General features: G+C 36.0%; 1 protein-coding gene and 1 long non-coding RNA gene across 4 annotated transcripts in view; one reads left to right on the forward strand and one right to left on the reverse strand.

The window, feature by feature from the left end:
- Positions 1 to 6767: 6767 nt before the first annotated feature.
- On the reverse strand, positions 6768 to 19497 carry HSPA13 (heat shock protein family A (Hsp70) member 13). Its single transcript, XM_038581238.1, has 5 exons — positions 19147 to 19497; positions 16561 to 16901; positions 13438 to 13651; positions 11802 to 11969; positions 6768 to 9926 (listed from the first exon to the last, which is right to left on the reverse strand). The coding sequence occupies exons 1-5, from the start codon at positions 19169 to 19171 to the stop codon at positions 9259 to 9261; spliced, it is 1416 nt and encodes a 471-aa protein (XP_038437166.1). The 5' UTR covers positions 19172 to 19497; the 3' UTR covers positions 6768 to 9258.
- LOC102154431 overlaps positions 18585 to 24148 on the forward strand; it is a 355562-nt gene continuing 349998 nt past the window's right edge. Inside the window, exons 1-2 of one of the 3 annotated variants that reach the window (XR_005382136.1) lie at positions 18585 to 19491; positions 22267 to 22345. This is a non-coding gene — a long non-coding RNA (uncharacterized LOC102154431). The remainder of the gene's footprint in view (positions 19492 to 22266; positions 22346 to 24148) is intronic. The other 2 variants (XR_005382138.1, XR_005382127.1) reach the window with 2 other exon arrangements.

Below are 24148 nucleotides of genomic sequence, written 5' to 3' on the forward strand. Positions count from 1 at the left end.
CTAGATATTTCATTAAATTAAAAGATGATATTTTAGTCTCCTTACATCCATAGTAAATCAACCAGAGACCCTCCATAATTTATTTTTTAAATTATTTTTGAGACCCTCTGTAATTTAAGATATCTAGTAGGAATTCAACAGTAGCTTGGATAAATTATGGTATAGTCACACAGTGGAACTCTATACAGCATGAGAATGAATGAACAACAGCTATAGGCAACATTATAGAGTGAAAGAAGCCAACCTCAGAAGATTATATTATTATGTGATTCTATAATTCTGCTTATACAAAAGGTTTTTTAAAAAGGAAAAACTAGTCTATAGTACTATTAGAAGTCAGGATACTGGTTATTCATGGTAAAGAGGGAGGGGTGAAGATTGAAGGGGTACACAAGATGGGCTTCTGGGATAATGGTTATATTATGTTTCTTGATCTGGGCCTGAGTATTGGTTCAGATTGTGAAATTTCATCAAGCTGTAAACTTAAGCTATGTGCAGTTTTATACATACATACATATGTATTACATATGTTATACTTAAGAAAAAGAAAGCAAAAATAAACATGAAAAACGTTACATGTATGTGATGGATCATTAAATTCTACTCCTGAAACCAGCATTACACTATATGTTAATGGACTAGAATTTAAATAAAAACATGAAATTTAAAAAAGACTAAGCCAAAATTACTCAGAGATAATTTTGTCATGTTTTAATAAATTAATACTACATTTTTATTTCAATTATATTAATTAATCTTATTCAATTACTGATGTACACTAGAAGCAAAGTGCAGGGTACTCAATATGACTGGCTCATAGAGAGATGGTTCATTTGAATTTTGTAAGAAAACACATTTATTTAATGATTGTCTCATTTGTCTGAAGATTTTAAAGTTCAAAATATACTAAGAATGTAATGATGATAATTTTAATATGTAGAAATATTTACCTGAGCTGATGGAAGGAAAATCCAAAGCAGGATTAAGTTGAATTCTTTTAGGATAATGAGAATATTTATTATTGAAAGCATACCATATGCCAAGTAATGTGCAAGGCATTGGAATCATTTGCTACTTCAGTCTTCACTGACGAATATAAGGAAGGTATTATTATCTATCCTATTTTGTAAAAAATAGGATTTCAAGAGGGTCTTGGCCAATAAAATGTAGAATCCAGGTCAGCCTGGTGAGAAAATTAATGTCTTCCCAGTTTCTACTAAGAAGTCTCATTCATGGGAGAACAAGTTACAGAAAGAATCCTGTGGTTAAAAATGGGCAAGAAGGATTTTAAACCAGTAGCTTTGTAAGAATAGTAAATGGAATTAAAGTTTGGGGGCAGGCTGCTTTTCAAAATATATAATTAGTTTGAACCATATGAAATTGCCATTTTTGTAGGTCAAAATGATTTAATAATGGCAATTTCATATACTTTTAAACATAGTTTTGATATCAAACAGAATCAAGACATAATGCTGTATTTTAATACACACAAATAATACATGGTTATAACTGATCTGTAAGGTCTTTCTTTTAGGAAAATATTCAAGAAAAATAAAATGAGAAAATTTGGTAAGTAGTTAAAAGAATTCAGGATCTTGAGACAGAATGTTTATGTTAAATCCCACTCCTACAACTTTCCAGTTGTGTAAACTGGGGCAAGTTGACTTACTTCTGGGCTTACTTGGGAGTAACAATTTTACCTACTTCCTAAAGGTTTTGAAAATTAAATCACGTAACATATAACACTGAAGAGAGTACCTGGCATGTAGAAAACATTCAATAACATGTTAGCTATTTTTTAAATATCACACTCACAGCTCCTTGCAATTGTAGTCTTGTATTTACAAACTCACATCATGAACATATTGTTAAGCAAATGAAAAGGGCAAAATTGACCCAGTGTTTATGAAAGCCTATTCTGTACACAGCAACTTTGGGATAACTGGAGATTAAGAAATAGTCCCCAGTGGTACATAATACAGTACCATATTATTATCAGGTTATTATATTATGTCACTTAAGAAGGCAGCAGTCAGGACAGATCTAGCTCCTTCTAGTTTTCCTAATTCACATCTTGCAGGCTGTCATTTTCCAAGCAAGCGGGCCATCTGTAAAATACTGAAATCAGGACTTATGTCTACATTGTAAGCTACATTTTTCTAAATGCACTTTAGGAGATGAAGACTATCTAGGTAGTTCATGTGGCTGCGTTTGAATTAATAAGGTAATGGGTATGAACTGGAAGAAAGCTGGCTGGCTTCTTTTGATGATTGCTGACAAGGTCATCAGAGTTGCTCACTTGTTACTTATAGATTTACCAGTCTGAGTACATAGTTAATTATATAGCTGATCAAAGAAAGGATGGGAATCTTTTATCTCCTGAGCATGGCACAAAGAACAAAATTAAAATGAATAGACCGTAGGAGTAAAATGTAAAAGTAGGTCATAACTTGAGAAATATATTTTTTTAAGATTTTATTTATTTATTCATGAGAGACAGAGAGAGAGAGAGAGAGAGAGAGAGAGAGAGAGGCAGAGACACAGGCAGAGGGAGAAGCAGGCTCCATGTAGGGAACCCGAAGTGGGACTCGGTCCTGGGTCTCCGGATCACGCCCTGGGCTGAAGGTGGTGCTAAACCGCTGAGTCACCTGGACTGTGCAAGAAATATTTGTGATATTTATTTAATAAATCTGAAAAATTTGACAAATGTTTGCTCCACAATGTTTAGAAGGAAAATCACACACATTAATTTTTTGTGTGTGCACTAAGGAAAGTGATAGAGGCTGAATTTTTTCTTTTAAAGATTTTACTTATTTATTCATGAGAGACACAGAGAGAGAGAGAGAGAATGAGGCAGAGACACAGGCAGAGGGAGAAGCAGGCTCCCTGTCAGGAGCCTGATGCGGGACTCGATCCCAGGACTCCAGGATCACGACCTGAGCCTCAACCACTAAGACACCCAGGTGTCCCAAGAATGAAGTTTTGAATTCATGCTTTTAAAATGTAGCTCACCATTAATATACTTATGAATGATTGTCAGTTTTTGTGTATATGTGTAGTAGAAACTGTAATATGGTGATCAGAGAGTAAGGATTGAAATGATTTGGAATGAGTGACAGTGCAGTACAAACAGGAGCTAGGTATACATATTGATAACACTTCTGTTGCCACTGATTCCCTCTGAACATTTGCTTTTGGCTTTCTTTTTGAGCTTTTGTGCAACAATCTCCAGGTTTTACAGAATAGCCATCTGTTTCCCCTGTATTGGCATATCAATGACTTTACAGAGGTAATGGATATGAATTAATGTCGAACATGATGTGCAAAGTGAAGTTGTTTTATAAGTTTACCTAATTATTAAGTCAAATGAGTTCCTTTTCATTCCATCTTGGCCAGAAGCAGGAGTCCAGTAAGTGACACCTTGACCAAATGTTTAACCATCTAGTAAGAGTCATAAGTTTAAAAGCAGAAGGAAGAAAAGGAGGAAAATGAAGTATAAATAAACAACTAACAGGTTTAATTAATTATTTATTTTAAAGATTTTTATTATTTATTCATGAGAGACATACAGAGAGAGGCAGAGACACAGTTATTGGGAGAAGCAGGCTCCCTTTGGGGAGCCTGATGTGGGACTCGATCTAAGGACCCCAGGATTGCAACCTGACCAAAGGCAGATGCTCAGCCACTGAGCCACCCAGATGCCCCTTTTCTTTACTTTTTAAAAGTAAGTTATGTGCTTAACATGGGGCTCAAACTCAGTGCTTGAGATCAAGAGTTGTGTACTTCACCAATTAATGCAGCCAGCCACCCCTATGGGGTTTGTTTTTCTTAAGTAGAAAGAAGTCTCAAGGTAGAGGACAAAGTTAACCAGGTTGGTTCCATCACACTACCCAGCTGCTTCTGTCTTTTGCTCAACCATCATCCATAGCACATCTTGGTTGGTAGTTGCAAAAACCCATTGCTTTATCTCCAGCATCATGTCTGCATTTCAAGAAGAAAGGAACGATGAAGAACAAGACATTTGATAGCACAAATGCGTAAACTTAAAAAAAAAAAAAAAGAAGCTTGTGGAGTTTTTATCTAGTGACTTATGCTTGCATCTCAGTGGTCAGAATTGTACCACTAGACAGCCCTCACTGCAAAGGAAGCTGGGAAAATAGTTTTTAAAGCAGTAGATGTTGCTGCTCTAAATAAAACAAGTAACAATGAATAGAAAAGACATTGCGATAGCATTTAGCAGGTTTTTGACACAGTCTTTTTCAACCAAAACTTACCTCAACCAAATTACTTAGTTTAGCAAACTGAGAGACAAGAAGAGTAGTGATTACAACTAGTAACTGAGATCCAACTTCCAATTTCCAATATTATATAGGCCATGTTAGATGATTTAGGGTGGATGGATGAATTCTTAACAGGAGAAATGTGTGTGTGTTTATGTGATATACATATGTTAATAAAGTTACAAGGAGGTCTTTTTAGGTAAGCCAAATGATGGTTAATTCAATGAGATATAAAACAGATAACATTTATTCCTGTTTTAATATCCAAATAATGTCAACATTTTTATTTTCCTTTTTTTTTTTTTAAAGATTTTATTTATTTATGAGGGACACACAGAGAGAGGCAGAGACATAGGCAGAGACATAGGCAGAAGGAAAAGCAGGCTCCATGCCGGGAGCCCGATTTGGGACTCGATCCTGGATCCCGGGATCACACCCTGAGCTAAAGGCAGCCACTCAACCGCTGAGCCACCCAGGCGTCCCTTATTTTACTTTTTTTTTTTTTTAATGTCTATTAATTATTTTACAAATTAAATAAATGCTTTACCAAAGCAAATATCTTTTCTTTCATAATTCATCAGGAGAAATTTCAATAACTTGAAGAAACCTGAGAACTATAGAATCAAGGTCTTGAGAATCTTAGGTAAAATAGTAACCTATTTTGTTGTGGCATTTCCTTACAACCCCACATAAACTGGCAAGTCATTGAACTTCTCTCTTTTTTTTAAGATTTTATTTATTTATTCATGAGAGACACAGAGAGAGAGAGGCAGAGACACAGGCAGAGACAGAAGCAAGCTCCAAGCAAGCCTGATGTGGGACTCGATCCCGGGTCTCCAGGACCACACCCTGGGCCAAAGGCAGTCGCCCAACCGCTGAACCATCCAGGGATCCCCAGTCATTGAACTTCTTTGTGTATTTGCTCATCTTTCCACCACATCCATTTGTAATATTGAGTACTTTCTTTGCACTAGGTACTCACAAAACCAGCGAGTTAGTCAGAGATGTAAACCATTAAGTAGCAATATCAACATCTTTAATATCATCTGTTAAATAAGAAGTCTATCATGGATACTAGCCAGTAGTTTAGTAACTACTGGCTAAAATAGGTACTATGGGATTGTATTATGTGATGGATAAAGCAGCACAGCATTGGGTTTGAGCATGGATTGGATCTGAATCATGACTTGTCACTTATTAGCTGTATAATCCTGGGGAAATTTCTTGACACATCTGTGCCTTAATTTCCCTATCTGAAATTGGGGATAATAATACCAACTTATAAGTTTGCTAGAACAAAACTAAATTGGTTATCACCGGAACATTTTTTTAAAGATTTTAATTTAACTTATTTGAGAGTGAGTAGGGGTGCAGGGCAGAGGGAGAGGCAGAAGCAGACTGCCCACTGAGCAGGGTGCCCAACACCGGGCTCCATCCTAGGACCCTGGGAGATGCTTAAGCCACTGAGCAACCCAGGCAGCCCTATCACTAAAACATTTAAAACAGTTCTGGTAACAGAACTCAATTATCTATTGCTGCATAACAAATTAATCTAAAACTTAGTGTTTTAAAAACAACAAAAATATATTATCTTAATTTCCATGGGTCCAGAATCCACTTAGCTAGACTGTTCTAAGGTCTCTCATGAGATTATACTTATATTTCAACCATGCCCGCATCATCTGAAACCTTGACTCAGGTGAGAGGGCTCACTGTTGAGAAGGCTCTCACAGCCGGAAATTGGTGCTGTCCACTGGAATGCTTATTCACTTACATGACCCTCCCATCATTGGTAGGGAGCCATCAAATCTTGCCCAAGTTCAAGGGACGATCACAAAAGGAGATGAATACCAGAAAATAGGGGTTGTTGGAAGCTACTCTGTAGGCTGCCTACTTCAATGGGGGTACTGTGCTTTTGTTGGTTAAATAAACTATATATGCAAGTGTCACTATATTTCCTCATTTGAGTTCCTCAGCAATGGTAATTAGAAAAAAATGAAGGAATCACAGAAACTCCTGGAAAGTCAAGTCTACTATCTTTATTTAAGGGCTCATTTGAAAAGATTACATTAATCGAATGAATTTCTTTAAATAAATATGTGTATATAGTTTTGTCCAAAGAAGACAAACTTTATTAGAAAATTATGAAGTATTACTGAATCAACCAAAGATTACAGTAGTCTATTTTGCAGTATTATTCACTAACTATAGATTAATCTAGGTCTTTGCTCCATTATAGTCAAAAGTCATGAACTGGTATTCAGAATTCAGGACATCTTGTTCATATGAGGCAGGAACTGTTTCTCTTTTAAATCAGGAAAATGAACGGAAAAGGATAAGGAACCCCAAAGTCAGGACGCAAGGAAGCAGGCAACAGCTGCTGAGCTCATGTGCCATGAGCATCAGATCAGCTCTGTCCCCCTTTTCTCTTATTAAACCTCAAAAATGTACTCCGGCCTAGTCATGAATGGAAAATAAAGTACACAGTTTAAAAAACAAACCACAAAGTGGTATTTATTTACATTAAAATGTGAATTACTTGTATACACACAAATAAGAGGCACAATCTGTTATGCACAATAACTATATAATCTTCAGTACATGTTATACATAGTAGCATCTGTTAAGTCAGTGGTTTGAGTGAAAACACAGTACCAAAACATTCCTGATACAAAATAAATTACTCATTCACATATTCTAATCATACAACAGTTAATATTTAAAAAGTTAATGCACTTCAAAAAACACTAGCTACATGTATAACCAAAATGTATTAAGTTTGTTTTATGAAAAGTGTCTTATTAGGCATAAATGATCCCTTTCAGGATACATTTTTATTTTTTAAATAAATAAACTACATTGATTTCAAGACCATTTATATATAGGCCCCTAAAATATGATTGAAGACAGACATTACTTCATATTTTAAAGATGTAACTATACTAGAGAATATGCTAAACTATTGCCCCCAAATTCCAACACTGCCATTCTATTTTTCAGACACAAATTATTTAAACATCCAATTTTAGTATATGAGATTAGCTGCCTTGTTTTGCAAGTTGTTTCTGCTAAAAAGCGTTAACAGATTGTCCTCAACTATCTCCTATATTTGAGAGTCAAGATTTTTTTTAAAAAATGTTAAAATGTTTTAGGTTAAAGCTGATACTGTATGTGGAGATTTTTTAACACTTTTCTCTTAAGACCTTCGCAAAAAGATCTTTTCAAATTCTGAGATCTATCGAAGATTCCTATCAAGTCCATGAGAACACTTGAATACTTTCATAACGCAGTGAAGGATTCATCTTTGGCATTTCTCTGTTAGTTCTAAAATAAAATACGTCAACAAACATTTTTTTTAATTTTTCTATCTACTTACTAGACATTCTGTACACAAAACTATGTGATTGAAATTGTGTTTTAACCACAATCTCATTGCTAACATTTTTCTTTTATCTGAAAAAAATATTAACATTCAGCTTTTTACTCTGAGAAGCTGAAATGTTTTGATGTTGCTGAAATGAGTTTGCTTAGATCTCTTTTTCAGTGATTAGAAATTCAACATCCTTTAAATTCAACAACGGATAAAGCAGACATACTTTTTACATTAACAAAAATGTTGACCAGAGTGTAATCTTTGAATATTGATATGAAGCATGCATGTATTAAGAAAAAAAATCTTCAAATATGGGCATAACAGAAATATAACTGCTTGCTACATTTTCTTTCTTGGTCCCTGTAGCATTTCTAAAAGGAAACAGACAAAAACAAAACTGCTACAAATGCTGATTTGTCTAGATCCTCCCACATTGCCTTCCACATTAGATTGCCACGATACTTCCAATGTTCAATTTTTTTACTCTCATCACACACTAACCTTAAGGCTAAAAAACAGTCCAAGTGTCACTACTGTAAAATGATAGCGGGAAACCACAATAAGGATTTTACAACTGAGCATATTTTCCTCATTCAAAACTAACATGGGGAAAAAAAAATCTCAGTAAAAATGGAATCAAATATGACTTGATAGTTCAAATGCCAGCTACATTCTCCAGGGCTTACTGAAAATAAACAAAGAAACGAAAACAAAAACATAAATAGTAGAGCTAATTACTGGTACTTACCAATGTCTGCAAAGGTCTTGGATAACAAAAAAGAGCTAGTAACGATGGCTTTATTGTAACATTAAGACGTATAAAGTGAAATTAATAATTCCCTACTATTTTCCAACCAGGCAGAATCATGGAAATCCAAGCAGAGAATGATGCATTGCAACTGAAGGAACTGGAGTATAAATTGGTTACTTTTACTGTCTGGCACTGAAACATTTGGATAAATCTACAGCTATTTTAGAAAGAAAATAAGCTGATACAATAAATAGGTTTTAAAAATCTGGAGAATGCAGATTACATAAATAGGACACATAACTGAATTTGTGAAAGTAAATTTATTATAGAATATGGTAGTTACTGAACATTATACATGCAGCTTATATTAATACTGCTATCTCCCAGCCAATGTAAAAACCTGACTCCAATACTGTCCCTCAAGTATAGTTCAAACTAATAGTTACATATGATAACCAAGTAAATCCATTACCAGTTCCTGCTAATATAATTTAGTAAGAACTGGGAATCATAATATGGGCACGAGGCAATATTTACAGAATGTAATTTTAAGTGCATATGGTTATCTACTTCCAGAATCCAGAAAACAAAGTCACCCAAGCTCCTATAACAGTTTTACCTCAATTCTATAATTTTAAAAGCATATGTTGAAATGAGATCTCTCCAAAATCAAATAGGATCAATCTATCCTATTTAATCCTAAACCAAAATGTTATGTAAAATTCTGTGTATCTAAATGTTACCTTTCAGGTAAATTTGTGAGATATTTTAGAGATTTTCTTTTTTATTGGAGGTGGTCTGATAAAGAGGAAGAGGCTCATCAGACAATCACAAATAATCTTACCCTCCAGAATTCAGTTGAAGTTGGTCTTTTGCAAATGCTTATTGGGAATTTCTAAAGCACTGACTTGGAGAGGCCAAGAGCCTCCATCAATCCCTGCTTGGATAGCCACTCCTGTCACCACTGCCAGGTCAGGGTCTACAGAAGTGTTGGGATCCTTCCCAAAGAACTCTTGAATGACTTGGCGGATTCGAGGAATACGAGTAGAACCCCCAACCAAAACCACCTCATCGATCTCAGTCTTTTCCAGGTGGCCTTCTTTTAACACTTGCTGAATAGGTACAAGTATCTTCTGGAAAAGATCTTCATTAAGCGCGTCAAAGAGCTTTCGTGATATTTCTGTTTCAAACAACACCTGACTTTCTCCACTTTTCTTTTCAGAAAGGCCAGCTCCAAACACACTGTTTATGCGGTGGTCATCAGAGGGAGAAAATCTGTCCTTTGGCAGTTCAGTGTCACTACTCTGAGGCTCATTCTTGTCCTTTTCCTCCACTGTTAGTAATACTGACAACTGAGCAGACTGATGAAGAGTCAGATTCAATTTGACCATTTCCACAGCTTGTCTTAATCTGTGAATTTCCTCTTTCCTAGAGGGTAGAAAGCCATATGTTTGATAGATCTGTTTATATAAGTACTGAAGCAGTCTTTGATTAAAGTCCTGTCCTCCAAGTTTGTTATTTCCTAAGTTAGAAATAAAAAGGTATATGTTATATTTATGCATTTGTATGTGTATATACAGGTCTGTGTAGTATGTATGAAACTTATATACTAGGAATAACAAATCTCTTGCTTAATGTACTCTAACTCTTGAAATTTTATTCATTCAAAGCTTGATTAAAAATAACTGGATTATAATAATTTTTTAAAAAGATTTTATTTATTTATTCATGAGAGACATGGAGAAAGAGAGAGGCAGAGACACAGGCAGAAGGGGAAGCAGGCTCCATGCAGGGAGCCCGATGCAGCACTCGATCCCGGATCCCAGGATCATGACCTGAGCTGAAGGCAGCCACTCAACCGCTGAGCCACCCAGGCTTCCCAGGATTAAAATAATTTTAACTTGGGTGCCTGAGTGGCTTAGTTGGTTAAGCATCTGCCTTCGGTTCAGGTCATGATCCCATGATCCAGTACCGCATCAGGCTCCCTGCTCAGCAAGGACCCTGCTTCTCCCTCTCCCCCTCCCCCACTGCTCATGCTCACTCACTCTCTCTCTCACGCTCTCTTTCTCTCAAATAAATAAAATCTTTAAAAAATGTATTTGATATTAAAAAACTGCACATTTGGTTAAAATTTTTAAATAATAAAAAAGGAATATCTCTTAATGATATCAAATAATTTTTCAGAGGATAAAGGTTGACAACAAAGATTAGCTTTTAGTAGCAATTTAAAACCACTTAAAGTCATTATTTTCAACAGAAGTCCTTATAATTAATAAGTACCAGTAGGCACTTTATCTTTTTTAAATCCTTTTGCTTGCTAGATTAAGAGCTAAAATAAAAAAAAGAGAGAGAAATTTAAAAGGAAAAGATTAATGTAATACAAATCTCTGGCACTGAATCTAAAGAGTCCAGTTAGGAGAAAGAAAAATGCAGAAGTTAGACAACCTATTAACTCACAGCTTCACTTTTTAAATAGGCTCCATTCCTTAAACTAAATTAAAAAAAAAAATCTTAAAAAGATTTAGAATACAAAATCCTACAATTTCCTAGAGAATATTATTATTAGATTTTCTTACATATCTACTTTGTAAAACACATTATCAAATAATGTAAACTGATCATTCTTCATTTTATTTATTTATTTATTTATTTATTTATTTATTTATTTATTTATTTATTTATTTATTTATTTTTAAAAGACTTTATTTATTCATGAGAAACACACACAGAGAGAGAGGCAGAGACACAGGCAGAAGGAGAAGCAGGCTCCATGCAGGGAGCTTGATGTGGGACTCGATCCCAGGTCTCCAGGATCACAGCCGGGGCTGAGGGCGGCGCTAATCCACTGAGCCACCCAGGCTGGCACCACTCCTCATTTTAAAGAATTTTTCTTGCTTTCTGTTCCCTTCACCACAGCCATGAAGTCCTATTGGCTCAGTGAGCTACAACTGGCAATGTATTTATTTGTATTATAGGATGCTCAGTCATTTTATTTAGACTTCACTTTTTGTTGTTATTATATACATAAATGGTGGTTATAAAGTTACATATACAGACTACCAAAGTGAAGTCAAAGTATACTGAAAACATCTGATTTTTAAAAATTTTATTTAAAGATTTTATTTATTATTTATTTTAGAGAGAGAGAGCAGGCGGAAGAGCAGAGAGGGAAAGAATCTGAAGTAGACTCCATACCAAGTACAATGTCTCCTATGGGGCTTGATCTCACAACCCTGAGATCATGACCTGAGCTGAAACCAAGAGTTGAATACTTAACCAACTGAGCCACCTAGGCAACCCTGAAAAAATTTTTTAAATAAACACTTAATACACACTTGGTGTGCTAACAAGGAAAGCACTGTCTAAAACTCTTTTAGTCTTCCTGTATTTTTCTTACCAGACATTGCTCGGGTTAGAAACATTCCTCCTTGTTTATTTAGCAATGACACATCTAGAGTTCCTCCGCCCAAATCTATCACCAAGACGTGAAAGACCTCAGCCTTGTGGAGGCCATAGGCCATAGCTGCCGCTGTGGGTTCATTTATTACCCTCAAGATCTTCAGTCCTGTAAGATTGGTTGGAGGGAAGAACAATTCATCAGAGGACACCATTACCAAAATTCCTTCCCACTCAACCTCATTATCATGTTAGTGTATTTTATGGAACATGACCTCTGCTGAGTAACAATGACTGTAAACATAACACCAAAAATAATGAAATGGGAAAGATAAAAATTGGTTGTAAAATTATTCCAAAAAATTATTAGTATAAAAGTCCAGATTCAGTTGAATATGCCATTATTTTCTGTATTAACGTTTAATTTTAAAAGCATAGCCCCTTCTAATTTTCATTATTTTACCTGGGAATATATGAGCAATAAAACTTTAATTATTATGTGCTATAATAAATTGTAGAAATAAAATAAGCTTACTATGCTCTTCTTTTTAAAGTGACTGAAAAAAAGGGGATAACAGAAGAGATTATAAAAAAAAAATCTAGATAAAAAGTCCTTAAAATTTAAGACCCTCAAATGTAAATCTGAAATATATAGCAAGTCTGATCTTGAAGGTACTGTTAAACAGTGAAAGTTCAAAGATCAGATTTCCTTGCGTAAACTTCCTGCTTTAACCTAAATGCCACATGTCAGGGACCATCTCTCTCTCATTCTCTCTCCTGCAACATACTTCCTCTCTTTATCTAGTAGGCTAACAACGTCACCTCCTTCAGATCTGCTTAAACTTCACTTTCTCAATGAGGCCTGCCTGACCACTCTAAAACCTCTCACTTTCTGAAGACCCCTGGCAATCCTGTAGGAACAGGATTTTTTCTTCCATAGCATGTTATTTTTGATATACATTATATCAAGGTTTTCAAACTGGGGCAATTCTGCTCCTCAGGGAACATTTGGCAATGTCTGAAGACATAAGACAGTCACTACTTGGAGGACAGTGCTGCTAGCACCTAATGAGTAGAAGCTAGGGGTGCTGCTAACTATCCTATAATGCATAGGACAGTTTCCCACAACACAAAATTATCTGGCTCAAGATATCAATAATGCTAAGAGTGGGAAACCCACAATATACTTATCTTATCTTTAATACAGATTTTGTTTCCCTCTAGTAGGATATAAGTTCTGTGGGAACAGAGATTTATCTGTTTTATTTACCAAGGCTCTCAATATTTATTGAATGGTTTTAAAGGAGTTGTCTTCCACCTCAGATTTTCAAGAAAATATTACATTTATCTTAACATTAAAGAAAGTTTATAGAAAAAAAATTCCTCCTTGCTAACATGCACCCATGTTAGCCTTGTTACATGCCTATCTGACTGGCTGTTGTTATAGTGTGTTCCATTTTACATGCTATAGAATTTTCTTAATTTTTTTTATAAGCCTATATCAAAATCCATCTAATTTACCCACTTTGGGTTTATTTATGTCCTCCTTTGTTGGTTTGCAAAGTGATACACCTTACTACAGATTTTCAACCTGAGAACATTCTGAGAAATGTACACTCAAGCAAGGGTGATATTACCTGCAAGGTTAGCAGCTTCAATTGTTGAATTTCTCTGTTTTAGATCAAATTCTGCTGGTACAGAAATAACAGCATTGGCAACTGGCATTCCAAGATATTCCTCTGCCATTTCCTTTAACTTCAACAGTAGTCTAGAGCCAACATATTCTGGGGAAACGGTGATGGTCTCATTACTTGTCACAGAAAACTCAACCATTCCATTTTTGTTTAAAACCTGTGAATAGGATTTGAAAAAAAAAAAAAAGGTAAAATCAAACATATACACACACATATACTTAAATACATATGTACTGAACTTATTCAATAAAGACTTTATAAGGTCATAAAATTTATTTGTAATCTATCATTTACTAAGATTAGAAGTTATTGAAAGCTATACTTTAAAATCTATAAAGTGAATCTACAAGAACAGCAGAATAATAAAATCCATCACCAAGCACACAAATGGTACACAGAAGATTCTCAATATATATTTGTTAAATGAATGAAAGAAAAAAAAGATGAAATATAAGGAATAAAAGTTGCTGGATCAGATATTTGACTTAGGATCTTCTTCCTTTTTTCATTTTTTTTAAAAAATTAACTTGTTTCCAAAAATAAAAGATAACTGAAAAACTGTTCTGGTACATATTAACAAGAATAATTTTGGTACTTCGCTATGTTTTTATCCAAAAATCACTTACCTTATTATTTCCATGAAAACATGTATTCACTCATTATCCCTGCTAATGTGGTTATATATTTCAAAAACTAGATTAATTCTAAAACTATGATCCTACTTTCACCAACAGACTACATTAATATCAACAGAAAAGAGAATCATTCTCCTAAGAAATTGTAAGAATTTTACCCCAGTCATTCTAGACCACAAACTGGGTTTCAATCAAAAAAACTTGACCATTAACAAACCTATCTGGGAAACAGAAAAACAAGCTACAGATACTATGTAAATAAGGTCCAAAGACACCATACTATCAGACTCCACATGAAACAGAAACAACAAAAAAACTCAGAACACTTAAGAAACTCAACAACAAAAAAACTCAAAATAACTCTCGGTTGAAAAACAGTACAGAGGTTCCTAAAAAATTGGAAACCGAACTACTATATGATGCAGCAAGTCCACTTCTGGATATATACTCTTATGTCAAAGAACCACCTGCACTTCACGTTCATAATAGCTGAGCCATGAATACAACCTAAGTATCTATCAATAGATATATGGATTAAGTTGGGATATTCATATACAATGGAATGCTATTCAGCCTTAAAAAAGAAGACAATCCTGTCCTTTGTGACAACATGGATGGACTCTGAGGGTATTACACTAGGCACAGGAAGTCAAACAGGGAAAGACAAACGCTGTATGATCTCTTACACGTAGAATCTAAAACAACCAAACTCAGAGAAAGAGATTAGATAGATTACCACAGGCAGAAGATGATGGGGGAGAGTAGGGGAAATGGATGAAGGTGGTAAAAAGGTACAATCTTCCAGTTATAAGTACTGGGAATGTAATGTCAGCATAATGACTATAATTAATATTGCTGTAGGATATATCTGAAAGTTGTTAAGACAGTAAATTCTAAGAGCTCTCACAGCAAGGAAAAAAGTATTTTTCCTTTTTTGTATCTATATGAGATTACAGATGTTAACGTATTGTGCTAATCATGTCACAATATATTTAAGTCAAATCATTATCCATACATCATAAACTTATATAGGGCTGTATGTTGATTATATTCCAATAAAACTTGGGGGAAAAATAACTCTTGCATCAATAAATAATTGTCTCAAATTCTTAATTTTGCTGAAATATAGAGCTTTATATAATTTAATCATTATTTAAGGAAAACTTATAAATTGATAAAGGACCCTAAGTAAAAGTTAATAAAGAACAAAGAAATAAACCTAAGAAATGCACAGGGTAAATTTATTTTCTCCTTTGGAAATGCATAAAATATTTAAGAATTTTGTTCAATAAGAGCACTGATACAGCTATCAGTTTCAAAAGCTATTCACTTAGAATTCCTCTTCATAATTTATAAGAAAAACCCTCTATGGAAAAAACATATTTAAAAGATATGAGTAGGGGGGTGGTCAAAAAGGTTGATGAGGATTAAAGTGTACACTTATCATGATGAAAAAAAACGTTTTAGACAAAAAATAAAATATTTAAAAGAAAAAAAACCCCAGCAAAACACAAACCTACAAATAGTCATGTAAAAGCATTAGGAAAAAATAGAAGTGGATAGGAATGGGAAAGGCTACAGTAAGCATGATAAGAGTCTATAACTATTTTTTTTTTAAATTCGAGATGATTTTGCCACATAAAAATTTAATATTCTTGAGAAGTAAAAAGTAAAAACAAATACATAAATCTTAAAAAAAAGAGTAACTAGGGATGACACAACACAGGGAAGATTGAACACAGCCTTTTCAATCAACGGTTTGGCAATATAAATCAAAGTATTTAAAGAATACAAGTTCTTCTACTTCTAGAATTCAAGTTTAGGAAATTATCAAGAAGTACACAAAGATATGTACAAGGATATTCACTGAAGCTGCAACATAAGTGGAAAACCATGGAAAAAATAAAATGTGCACTTATCAAGACTAGACAATTGAATAATGGAATAGTCATTCTAAGGAACCATGTCATATTGTTGAATTTCAAACAAATCATAAAAAGGATGCCTACTATGATTTCTTTTTATGTATACAAATATGTATATCTTAACACACCCAGAGCATCTATTCATCTATCAAGCCATCCATCCGTCCGTCCGTCCATCCATCCATCCATCCATCCATCTATCCATCCATCTGTCCATCCCATAGTACATGGGGCTTCATTAGCTTTCTTGCTACAGTGAAACAAAGACCTAAGCAGATATTCTGAGGATAACAGCTCAAGAACATTGTAAGACTCCGAGTCTGTGACAGAGCTGTGGAGCCAATGAATTAACTCATCCTGGAATTGCTGTAGGACTGCTTGTTATCATGTAACTTCCATGCAGACCAAGTAAGTTGAAACAGAATGGTTTGTTACTTGAAGCCAAAACATTAATTGAAACAGTATGCTAAACTAAAATTAAAATAGATTTTAGCTTAATCACTTACCTTAAATGGGTATCTGCCAATTTCAGCCTCCAGCTCCTCTGGGGTAAAAATCTTGCCTATGAATCTCTTGGCATCATATATTGTGTTCTGAGGATTTGAATCTGCCAACTCTAAGCTTTCATAACCCACATATACATCATTGTCAGTAAAGGACACCATACTGGGTATACTGATGTGCCCATTTTCATCTGGAATGACCTTTACTTTTCCTGTGCCAGGAAAAAACACCCCAACAGAACAGTAGGTGGTGCCAAGGTCAATTCCAATCACTTTAGGAGTAGGCAATGGTAAATACTGTTGTGCCAAATAGCCAGCCAACAGGAGAGTCAAAACAGCTGATCCTGAAATAGAGGCAAGTTAAGAGACAGTCTTATTAAACTAGTACAATATGCTAAATTACAAATATGCTATTGTAATTTAAATTTAGTTTTTAGTCTCAACTCTTTGAGGCGAGAATAACACACTCTCAAAATATTTTCTTTTATAGTACTAATGATAATACTTCTCTCAGACATCAAGTTTTTCATAATGCAAAATGACTATACAATTAAAATAAAGGAACAACAAAACCAAAAACCCCTGTAGTTGTATGTCTGTGTACTTTACCTATGGGAGAAGAAAAAGTAAAAACATAATAATTGTGTTGATGCTAACAGGAAAAGTCATTCATCTCTAGCAAAGGCTAGATAAATATAGATATAATTCAATGTCTTGATCAATTGATATTTAAATTTTATTGCTTTATAAACAGCCTTAATTATCACTATTAAAAAGAAATTTCGGGATCCCTGGGTGGCGCAGCGGTTTGGCGCCTGCCTTTGGCCCAGGGCGCGATCCTGGAGACCCGGGATCGAATCCCACATCGGGCTCCCGGTGCATGGAGCCTGCTTCTCCCTCTGCCTGTGTCTCTGCCTCTCTCTCTCTCTCTGTGTGACTATCATAAATAAATAAAACTTAAAAAAAAAAAAACTTAAAAAAAAAAAAAAAGAAAAAGAAACTTCAGGGCAGCCTGGTGGCGCAGCGGTTTGGCGCCACCTGCGGCCTGGGGTGTGATCCTGGAGACCCGGGATCCAGTCCCGCATTGGGCTCCCTGCATGGAGCCTGCTTCTCTCTCTGCCTCTCTCTCTCTCAGTCTCTATGAATAAATAAATAAAATCTTTAAACAAAAAAAAAAAAAAAAAAAGAAAGAAAGAAAGAAAGAAAGAAAGAAAAAAGAAACTTCACTGGGACGCCTGGGTGGCTCAGTCATGATCCTGGAGACCTGGGATCGAGTCCCACATCGGGCTCCCTCCGGGAAGCCTGCTTCTCCCTCTGTCTGTCTCTGCCTCTCTGAGTCTCATGAATAAATAAATAAAATCTTAAAAAAAAAAAGAAAATAAATAAATAAATAAAATAAAAAGAAACTCCGTTATTAGTATTTCCACACCAAAAACTGTTTGGAGGGCTAAAACTCTTTATTCCCTCATCTCCTTTTTCCTTTCAAAAGGATGCACTGGATAAATTGGCAAAATGATTTTGAAAGTGGTTTAATTATGAAACGGCCACTTTACAACAGAACAGAGTTAACTTTTTCTGTGTTTAAATATGAATTAAGGAAATACTTCTTGCAGAAGTTAACATTTAGAGAAGGAGAACCTAAATGTGTAACCCTAAAGGCAACATAAAGCCCCTTGAAGACAGGTTTTGTTCACTGTTGTATCCCTTGCACCAGGAATGGCTCCTAGCAAATAGCAGATGCTCCACAAATACTGATTTTAAACACACACACATACACACACACACACACACACACACATACAAATAAGGACAAAAGCTATGCAGATTGTAAACCTAAGTGACTAAGAAAGATATCCCTTCGAATTCACAATTAATCTGTTCTTTGGTTTCAGGAGACTATATGTCTGTAATCTGTAACCACAGGTGTTACATATGACCCCAACGTCAATGTGTAGGAGTCTGTTTTACTAATTGTGAGCTCATCCTCATCAACACATAATTCAAAAAAAAAAAAGAAAGAAAGAAATCATGTGCCAACCCCACTTTCTTCTTGCTCCTACGTGGAAAACTTCAGAAACATTTCATTATTTTCTCGGTCGGGGAGGGCTAATTACTAACCCCGATCGGTAGAAAGAGCATCAGACTATACATCCAAGAGGCCTGGCTCTTCCAAAACGCAGCATCCCAGGAGTCTACAGCTCCGGCCGCCGGCACAGCTCCTCCCCCTTCCTCTACAAAGGGGTCCTGGGGATGCACGTTCTTGCAGCCTCTCAAAGGCCGCAATTCAAGCAACGATTCAAAATCGACATTCTTTTGAAAAGAACCTTTCCCGAGGCCCGATGTCCCTGGGATGCAAGCAGAGGGTCGCCGCCCGCGCCGGCCCTACAGGGCCTACCCTGGCCCAGGCCCTTTCTGGACGCGACCCTCAATCCGGCGCCCCGAGAGCCAAAAGCCGCCTCTAAGTCACCCTTCCGGAGTCCTTCTCACTGCGCCAGTTTGATCCAGGAGGTGACAACCACCCCTGCCCACCTGGCCTCCCCAAACTGCTCCAGTGTCCACAACAGCCACAGAGAACCCCTGGTCACTGACCTAAGATCGTCATCTCTCCAGCCATCACAGTCCCGCCGGAGGGGCTTGGGATGACTGTACCAGACGTGAGGTGCCGCCCCCACGCCGCCTCCCAGCCCCGAGGCCTGCTGGGTAACGTAGTTCTCTTGCTCCAACGCTGTTCGAGAAGCTACATCTCTGACCAGAGAAGGGACTTCATTTACCGTCAGGTCGCGGGGCTGAGCGCCTCCATTCAACCGCTGCCAGTGTCGTCGGAGCCGCCCTCCCACGCCCGGACTACGGAGCCAATGAGGCTGAGGTGGAGGAGAGCCAAGGAGGGAGCCTGGACTTTATAATCAGACCTGAAGCGCCTGGAGCCAAGTTGAGGTAAAAAGACGCGATCTCTTTAGCGCCGCCCCATCGCTCTGCATTCTGGGAAGTGTAGTTCTGGCCTGCTCCTATTCGCGAGAGGGAGAGCGGGGACCGTTAGGTCACTGCTTTTTCTAGCCAGTGTTCCTAACCAGGTCCAGGTTCGAACCTTCGTCTTTCGTTCCTCCTACCTTTTCAGGAATGCTTTCTTTGCCTGGGATCTAGATTCCGGATAGAGCTCCTCTAAACACCGCTCACCCCTCCGGCCTTCCCACAAGAGCCCCTATGGCAGTGAGCACAGAGGAAGGCGAGGGGGACATCCCTGTGACTTCTTTTTTTTTTTTTTTTTTAAGATTTTATTTATTTATTCATGAAAGACACAGATAGAAAGAGAGAGGCAGAGTCACAGGCAGAGGGAGAAGCAGGCTCCATGCAGGGAGCCCGACGTGGGACTCGATCCTGGGTCACCAGGGTCAGGCTCTGGCTGAAGGCTGCACTAAACCACTGAGCCACCCGGGCTGCCCTCCCTGTGACTTCTAATAAGATCTTCAGCCCTCTGCTTTTGCTTTGGGATAAATGAGTTAAAGCAGTCTTCAGTGAATGTGATTTATCCAAGAGAGCAGGAACGCGTTTTCTCGATTATTACTGAAGTCAGCTATTGCAAACAGAAACGAAAACAAAATATTTTAGCTTCCTCTTGAATTAAGTCATAATTGTCAGGAGTTGCTTTCATGGACAAGTCCTGTAGCATCTAATGGCTTTTTCAGATTCTAATGTGTAAGAAATCCTACCCCCCCCCCTTTTTTTTTTTTTTTTTTTTTTTTGCTTCTTGGTCACTGGTAGTACCTAATAGCTCCTTGTCAGAGCATTTTATCTGTCACTGCTGTCAAAGTTCACCAGAGCTATAATCCTGGAGAATTGAAATCCGTTTCCTCACCTTAGCTGTAAATCAAACAATCCCTGTTGACAACTGGTCAACCTGCTGGGGTTATAAACTACTACTGGCTTTCTGATTATAAAATGTATATGAAACTATTGATGGTTGTTGAGGTTGAAGTATAGTTAATGGGGATTCATTATAATCTCTCCACTTTTGTACATTAAAAAAAATCTTTCATAATGTAAACTGTAAAAAGTGTGTGTATGTATGTAGTGAGTATATTCAGTATAATTTCCTTATGAAGAACACATATAATTCAAACGCTTAAGTCATGAATATTATTTGGTATAATGATCATTATAAACAAACATTTATTGACTGTAGTGGTAGCCACTGGTAACAACCAGAAGCAGAGATAGAGGATAAACACATGCATGTAATTTTTTAATGTTAAATACTGTGCAAATAAAGGAAACCTCATCTAAAATGGAGCTGGGAAGCCTTGAGGGGGGATCTCTCTGGGCCCACCATGGGTTGTCAGTTGCAGACCCCAGGAGGAAGAGCCATACCTTGCATCCTCAGCAGGAAGAAGCTTAATTTACTCCCCAGCAGGACCTAGTAAACTCTTCTCCTTGCCCAGCAATAGCAATAGCCAATGAGAAGTTCAAACTCTCACTCTACACCAAGGGACTTTTGTTCCAGGAAAGTCCTTCATAATTTTGTCATGTCCTCCATACAAACAAACCCCTCTCATTTGGCTTCCCAGACTTGCCTGTGCTTCACGGCAGTTTGCTTGTCCTGAATTGCAATTCCTCTATTAATCCCAAATAAGCTCATTTTGCTAGTAAAATAACTGACTAGTTTAAGGATTAACAAAACCATAATTGTGTATGGACAGAGGGCAGAAACAAAATTGAATAAACACTGTAATTTTATGTTGAAGTCGAGAAGACTTAGTGAAAGAATATGTGAAAGAAATGAAGAGTGAAAGGGAGCCAGCAGATGAGTTAATAGGATAATATGAAACAATTGTTTGAAGGTGTTCCAGGAAGAGGGAACTGAATTACAAAGAGTATAGAAACAAAAGATAATTTCATAGATTAGAAGTGCTGGATCATAAAGGATGAGGTGAAAGTCTGAGAGGTGGGACTGGAGACATAAGCAAATCAGGAGAACTAGTCTTTTGTGGCAGGCGCTGGTCATTGCTGTCTGTTATCCCTGCCACCCACTCCTTCCTCTGTGTTATTAGGATCCTGATATGGTCAAGAAATAAATAGGTAGAGATTACATGATCTCAGAGTGGAATGCTCTTAATATGGGGGGGGGGGAACTAAAATGGAACTAAGCAGTTTCCACTCTTTCATTACTGCCTTAACAAATGACCACACAAATGACCATTTAGTGTCTTAAATCAACACAAATTTATTATTTTATATTTTTGTAGATCAGAAATTTTGATGTGTTTCACTGGACAAATCAACAGGGGGCTGCATTCCTTTCTGGAGATTTTAGAGGAGAATTGTTTCTTGCTAGATAGGAGTTGCTGGCAGAATTTATTTCCTTGTGATTGTGGGATCAAAGTTCCTATTTTCTTACTAGCTGTAAACTGAAGGTCATTCTCAGTTTCTAGAGGCCACCAACGTTATTTAGCTGACAGACTTTCTTCCTCTGTGGCAACAGTAGGCTCAGAAGACATCATGTAATTAAATTGGACCCACCTGGACAATCCAAGATACTCCCCTCATCTCAAGCCTTGGAACTTAAAGAAAAAAAAATCCTTAGTCTATTTTGCCTGTAAAATAACATATTCACAGATTCCAAGAATTAGAATGTGAATGTAAGCCTATCACAGTTTGCTCTCTGGTTCCCAAAGACGTACATCCATCTACATACAAAGTCTCATCCTATTACAGCATCAACTCGAAGTTCAAAAAGCTCTTCTAAACCTCATCAGCTCAGAAGTCTTAAATATCATCACCTGAATCATCTAAAGTGGGTAGTAGATGTTATATCCCTGCTTCTTTCTTGTCTGCTTAACTAATTAACTAATGTTAATTCATAATAATGTTGGTTATACTAATGTTATAAAGGACAGTAACCACGAGAGTTGGGAAATAAGGGTGAGGGCAGGGATATGGAAAGAAATGTGGATATACTATCTTCTTCATTTTTCTTAGCAGGGAGTTCAAGGATATTTAGAATGGAAATTTAAGACATAGAAACTTAAATAGGTAATTCAAAGTTATGAAGACAATTTTCTGAAGGACTAAAAAATAATAAAACATATAGATAAAAGAATAGGTTATTGGGAAGAATAGGTGGGACAAAACTAAAATGTGTACTTTTTTCATTTTTCCATAGACAAGTGTCAATATAATGTAATTTAAAGTAAAATTTGAAAATCCATATAGCAAAATATGTGAACAAAGGAAGCAATAAGCCAAAAAATATATTGGATGACAGATTTAGGATCAATTTTTATTATATACATAATATAAATGGGATAGACTAAAAACTGCCAGATTGTCCTTTTTTAATATACAGTTGTAACTATTTATTGGAAACTTTTAAATAGATAACTAAATGAAGTTGGTGGCCAGAAAATATCTTAGAGGGCATCTGAACCCACCCTCTTACTTATAGAGAGAAAAATAGAGGCCAAGAGAAGTCAAGAAAATTATGATCTCAATTAGTGTTCATTCTCTTAATAAATTATACTTCACCTTCAATTTAGTGATTATAAGTAATCTTTAACAATAGTAGCTGGAGTGAAAAATTGTCTAATTATATATCCCAATATTTCTCATTATTATTTCAGAAATGTGCTCTGTTAGGAAAATCATTGCCAAATAACAAAAATCTTACTATATATCAATCTAATTCAGGGGACAAATTGTCCTTGTTGTTGTTTAATTCACACTTACTTCTTTTCCCTCATCTATTTAAAAACTGTTCATTGAATGGAAAATTGATCCAGTTCTCTGCACATTCATTAAAGGAATAAGTGTATTGAAATTGCAATTTAGTTTGAGTTACACTGTTAGATTCTATGGAACACTATAATATTTAAACATAAAAGATTACTCCTATATTAAAATTATTCCATAACAGGACAAATCTTATTTATTGAACCAGAGTATTTATATATTTTTCCCCTTGTGCTAGACTGTTATGGTTCTATATATTCCTGTTTTCTGGGGACTTTAAATTTATTGCATGAAGATTTTTCATGTAAAGGTATAGGGAAATAAATTTGATTTAAAATAAGAAGCTGGTACTAGTGTTGTTGTTTTTTCACAGAACATTATTATACCTCCAAACTTTTGAAGGATGAGTATGTTTGCTCTTTATTTTGAAAATAGTTTACATTCTGGCTATTGCCTTTAAGTTTCAAATGAATGTGAAATGAATGTGAATGAAGTAGAAATATATAATACATATGTTTACAATAAGAAACAGATTATTTTTTTAAAAAACCTATTTCTGATTAAAGCAATAATATTAACAAAAATTTAAAGGACATATGAACATATGAATACTTCTTACATGATCAAAAATGTATCCTAAGCAACAAACCAGCACCAGACTTAGAATTATTACCAGTAAAATTGAGAGTGAGATAAGAATACTTATTTGCAACTATTATATAACGTTGCTTTGGAATTAACCTGTGCAAGGAAATAAAACAGGAAGTATAAATTTGGGGGAAAATAAAAAGGCAAATTTATCATCATTTCCTAATTACATGATTATTATCTTATTTCAGGCTCCTAGAGCAAAATAACACAAATTGGG

The sequence above is a fragment of the Canis lupus genome, chromosome 31 (genome assembly GCF_011100685.1).
Source record: "Canis lupus familiaris isolate Mischka breed German Shepherd chromosome 31, alternate assembly UU_Cfam_GSD_1.0, whole genome shotgun sequence".
NCBI lineage: Eukaryota > Metazoa > Chordata > Mammalia > Carnivora > Canidae > Canis > Canis lupus.

Coding starts and splice junctions, on each gene's coding strand:
- HSPA13 (XM_038581238.1), bottom strand. CDS start 19,171: ATGGCTGGAGAGATGACGATCTTAG. Junction 16,902..19,146: donor TGGAGAGATGACGATCTTAG/GTCAGTGACCAG, acceptor CCTCTATTTCAG/GATCAGCTGTTTTGACTCTC. Junction 13,652..16,560: donor TTGGCAGATACCCATTTAAG/GTAAGTGATTAA, acceptor TCCTATTCACAG/GTTTTAAACAAAAATGGAAT.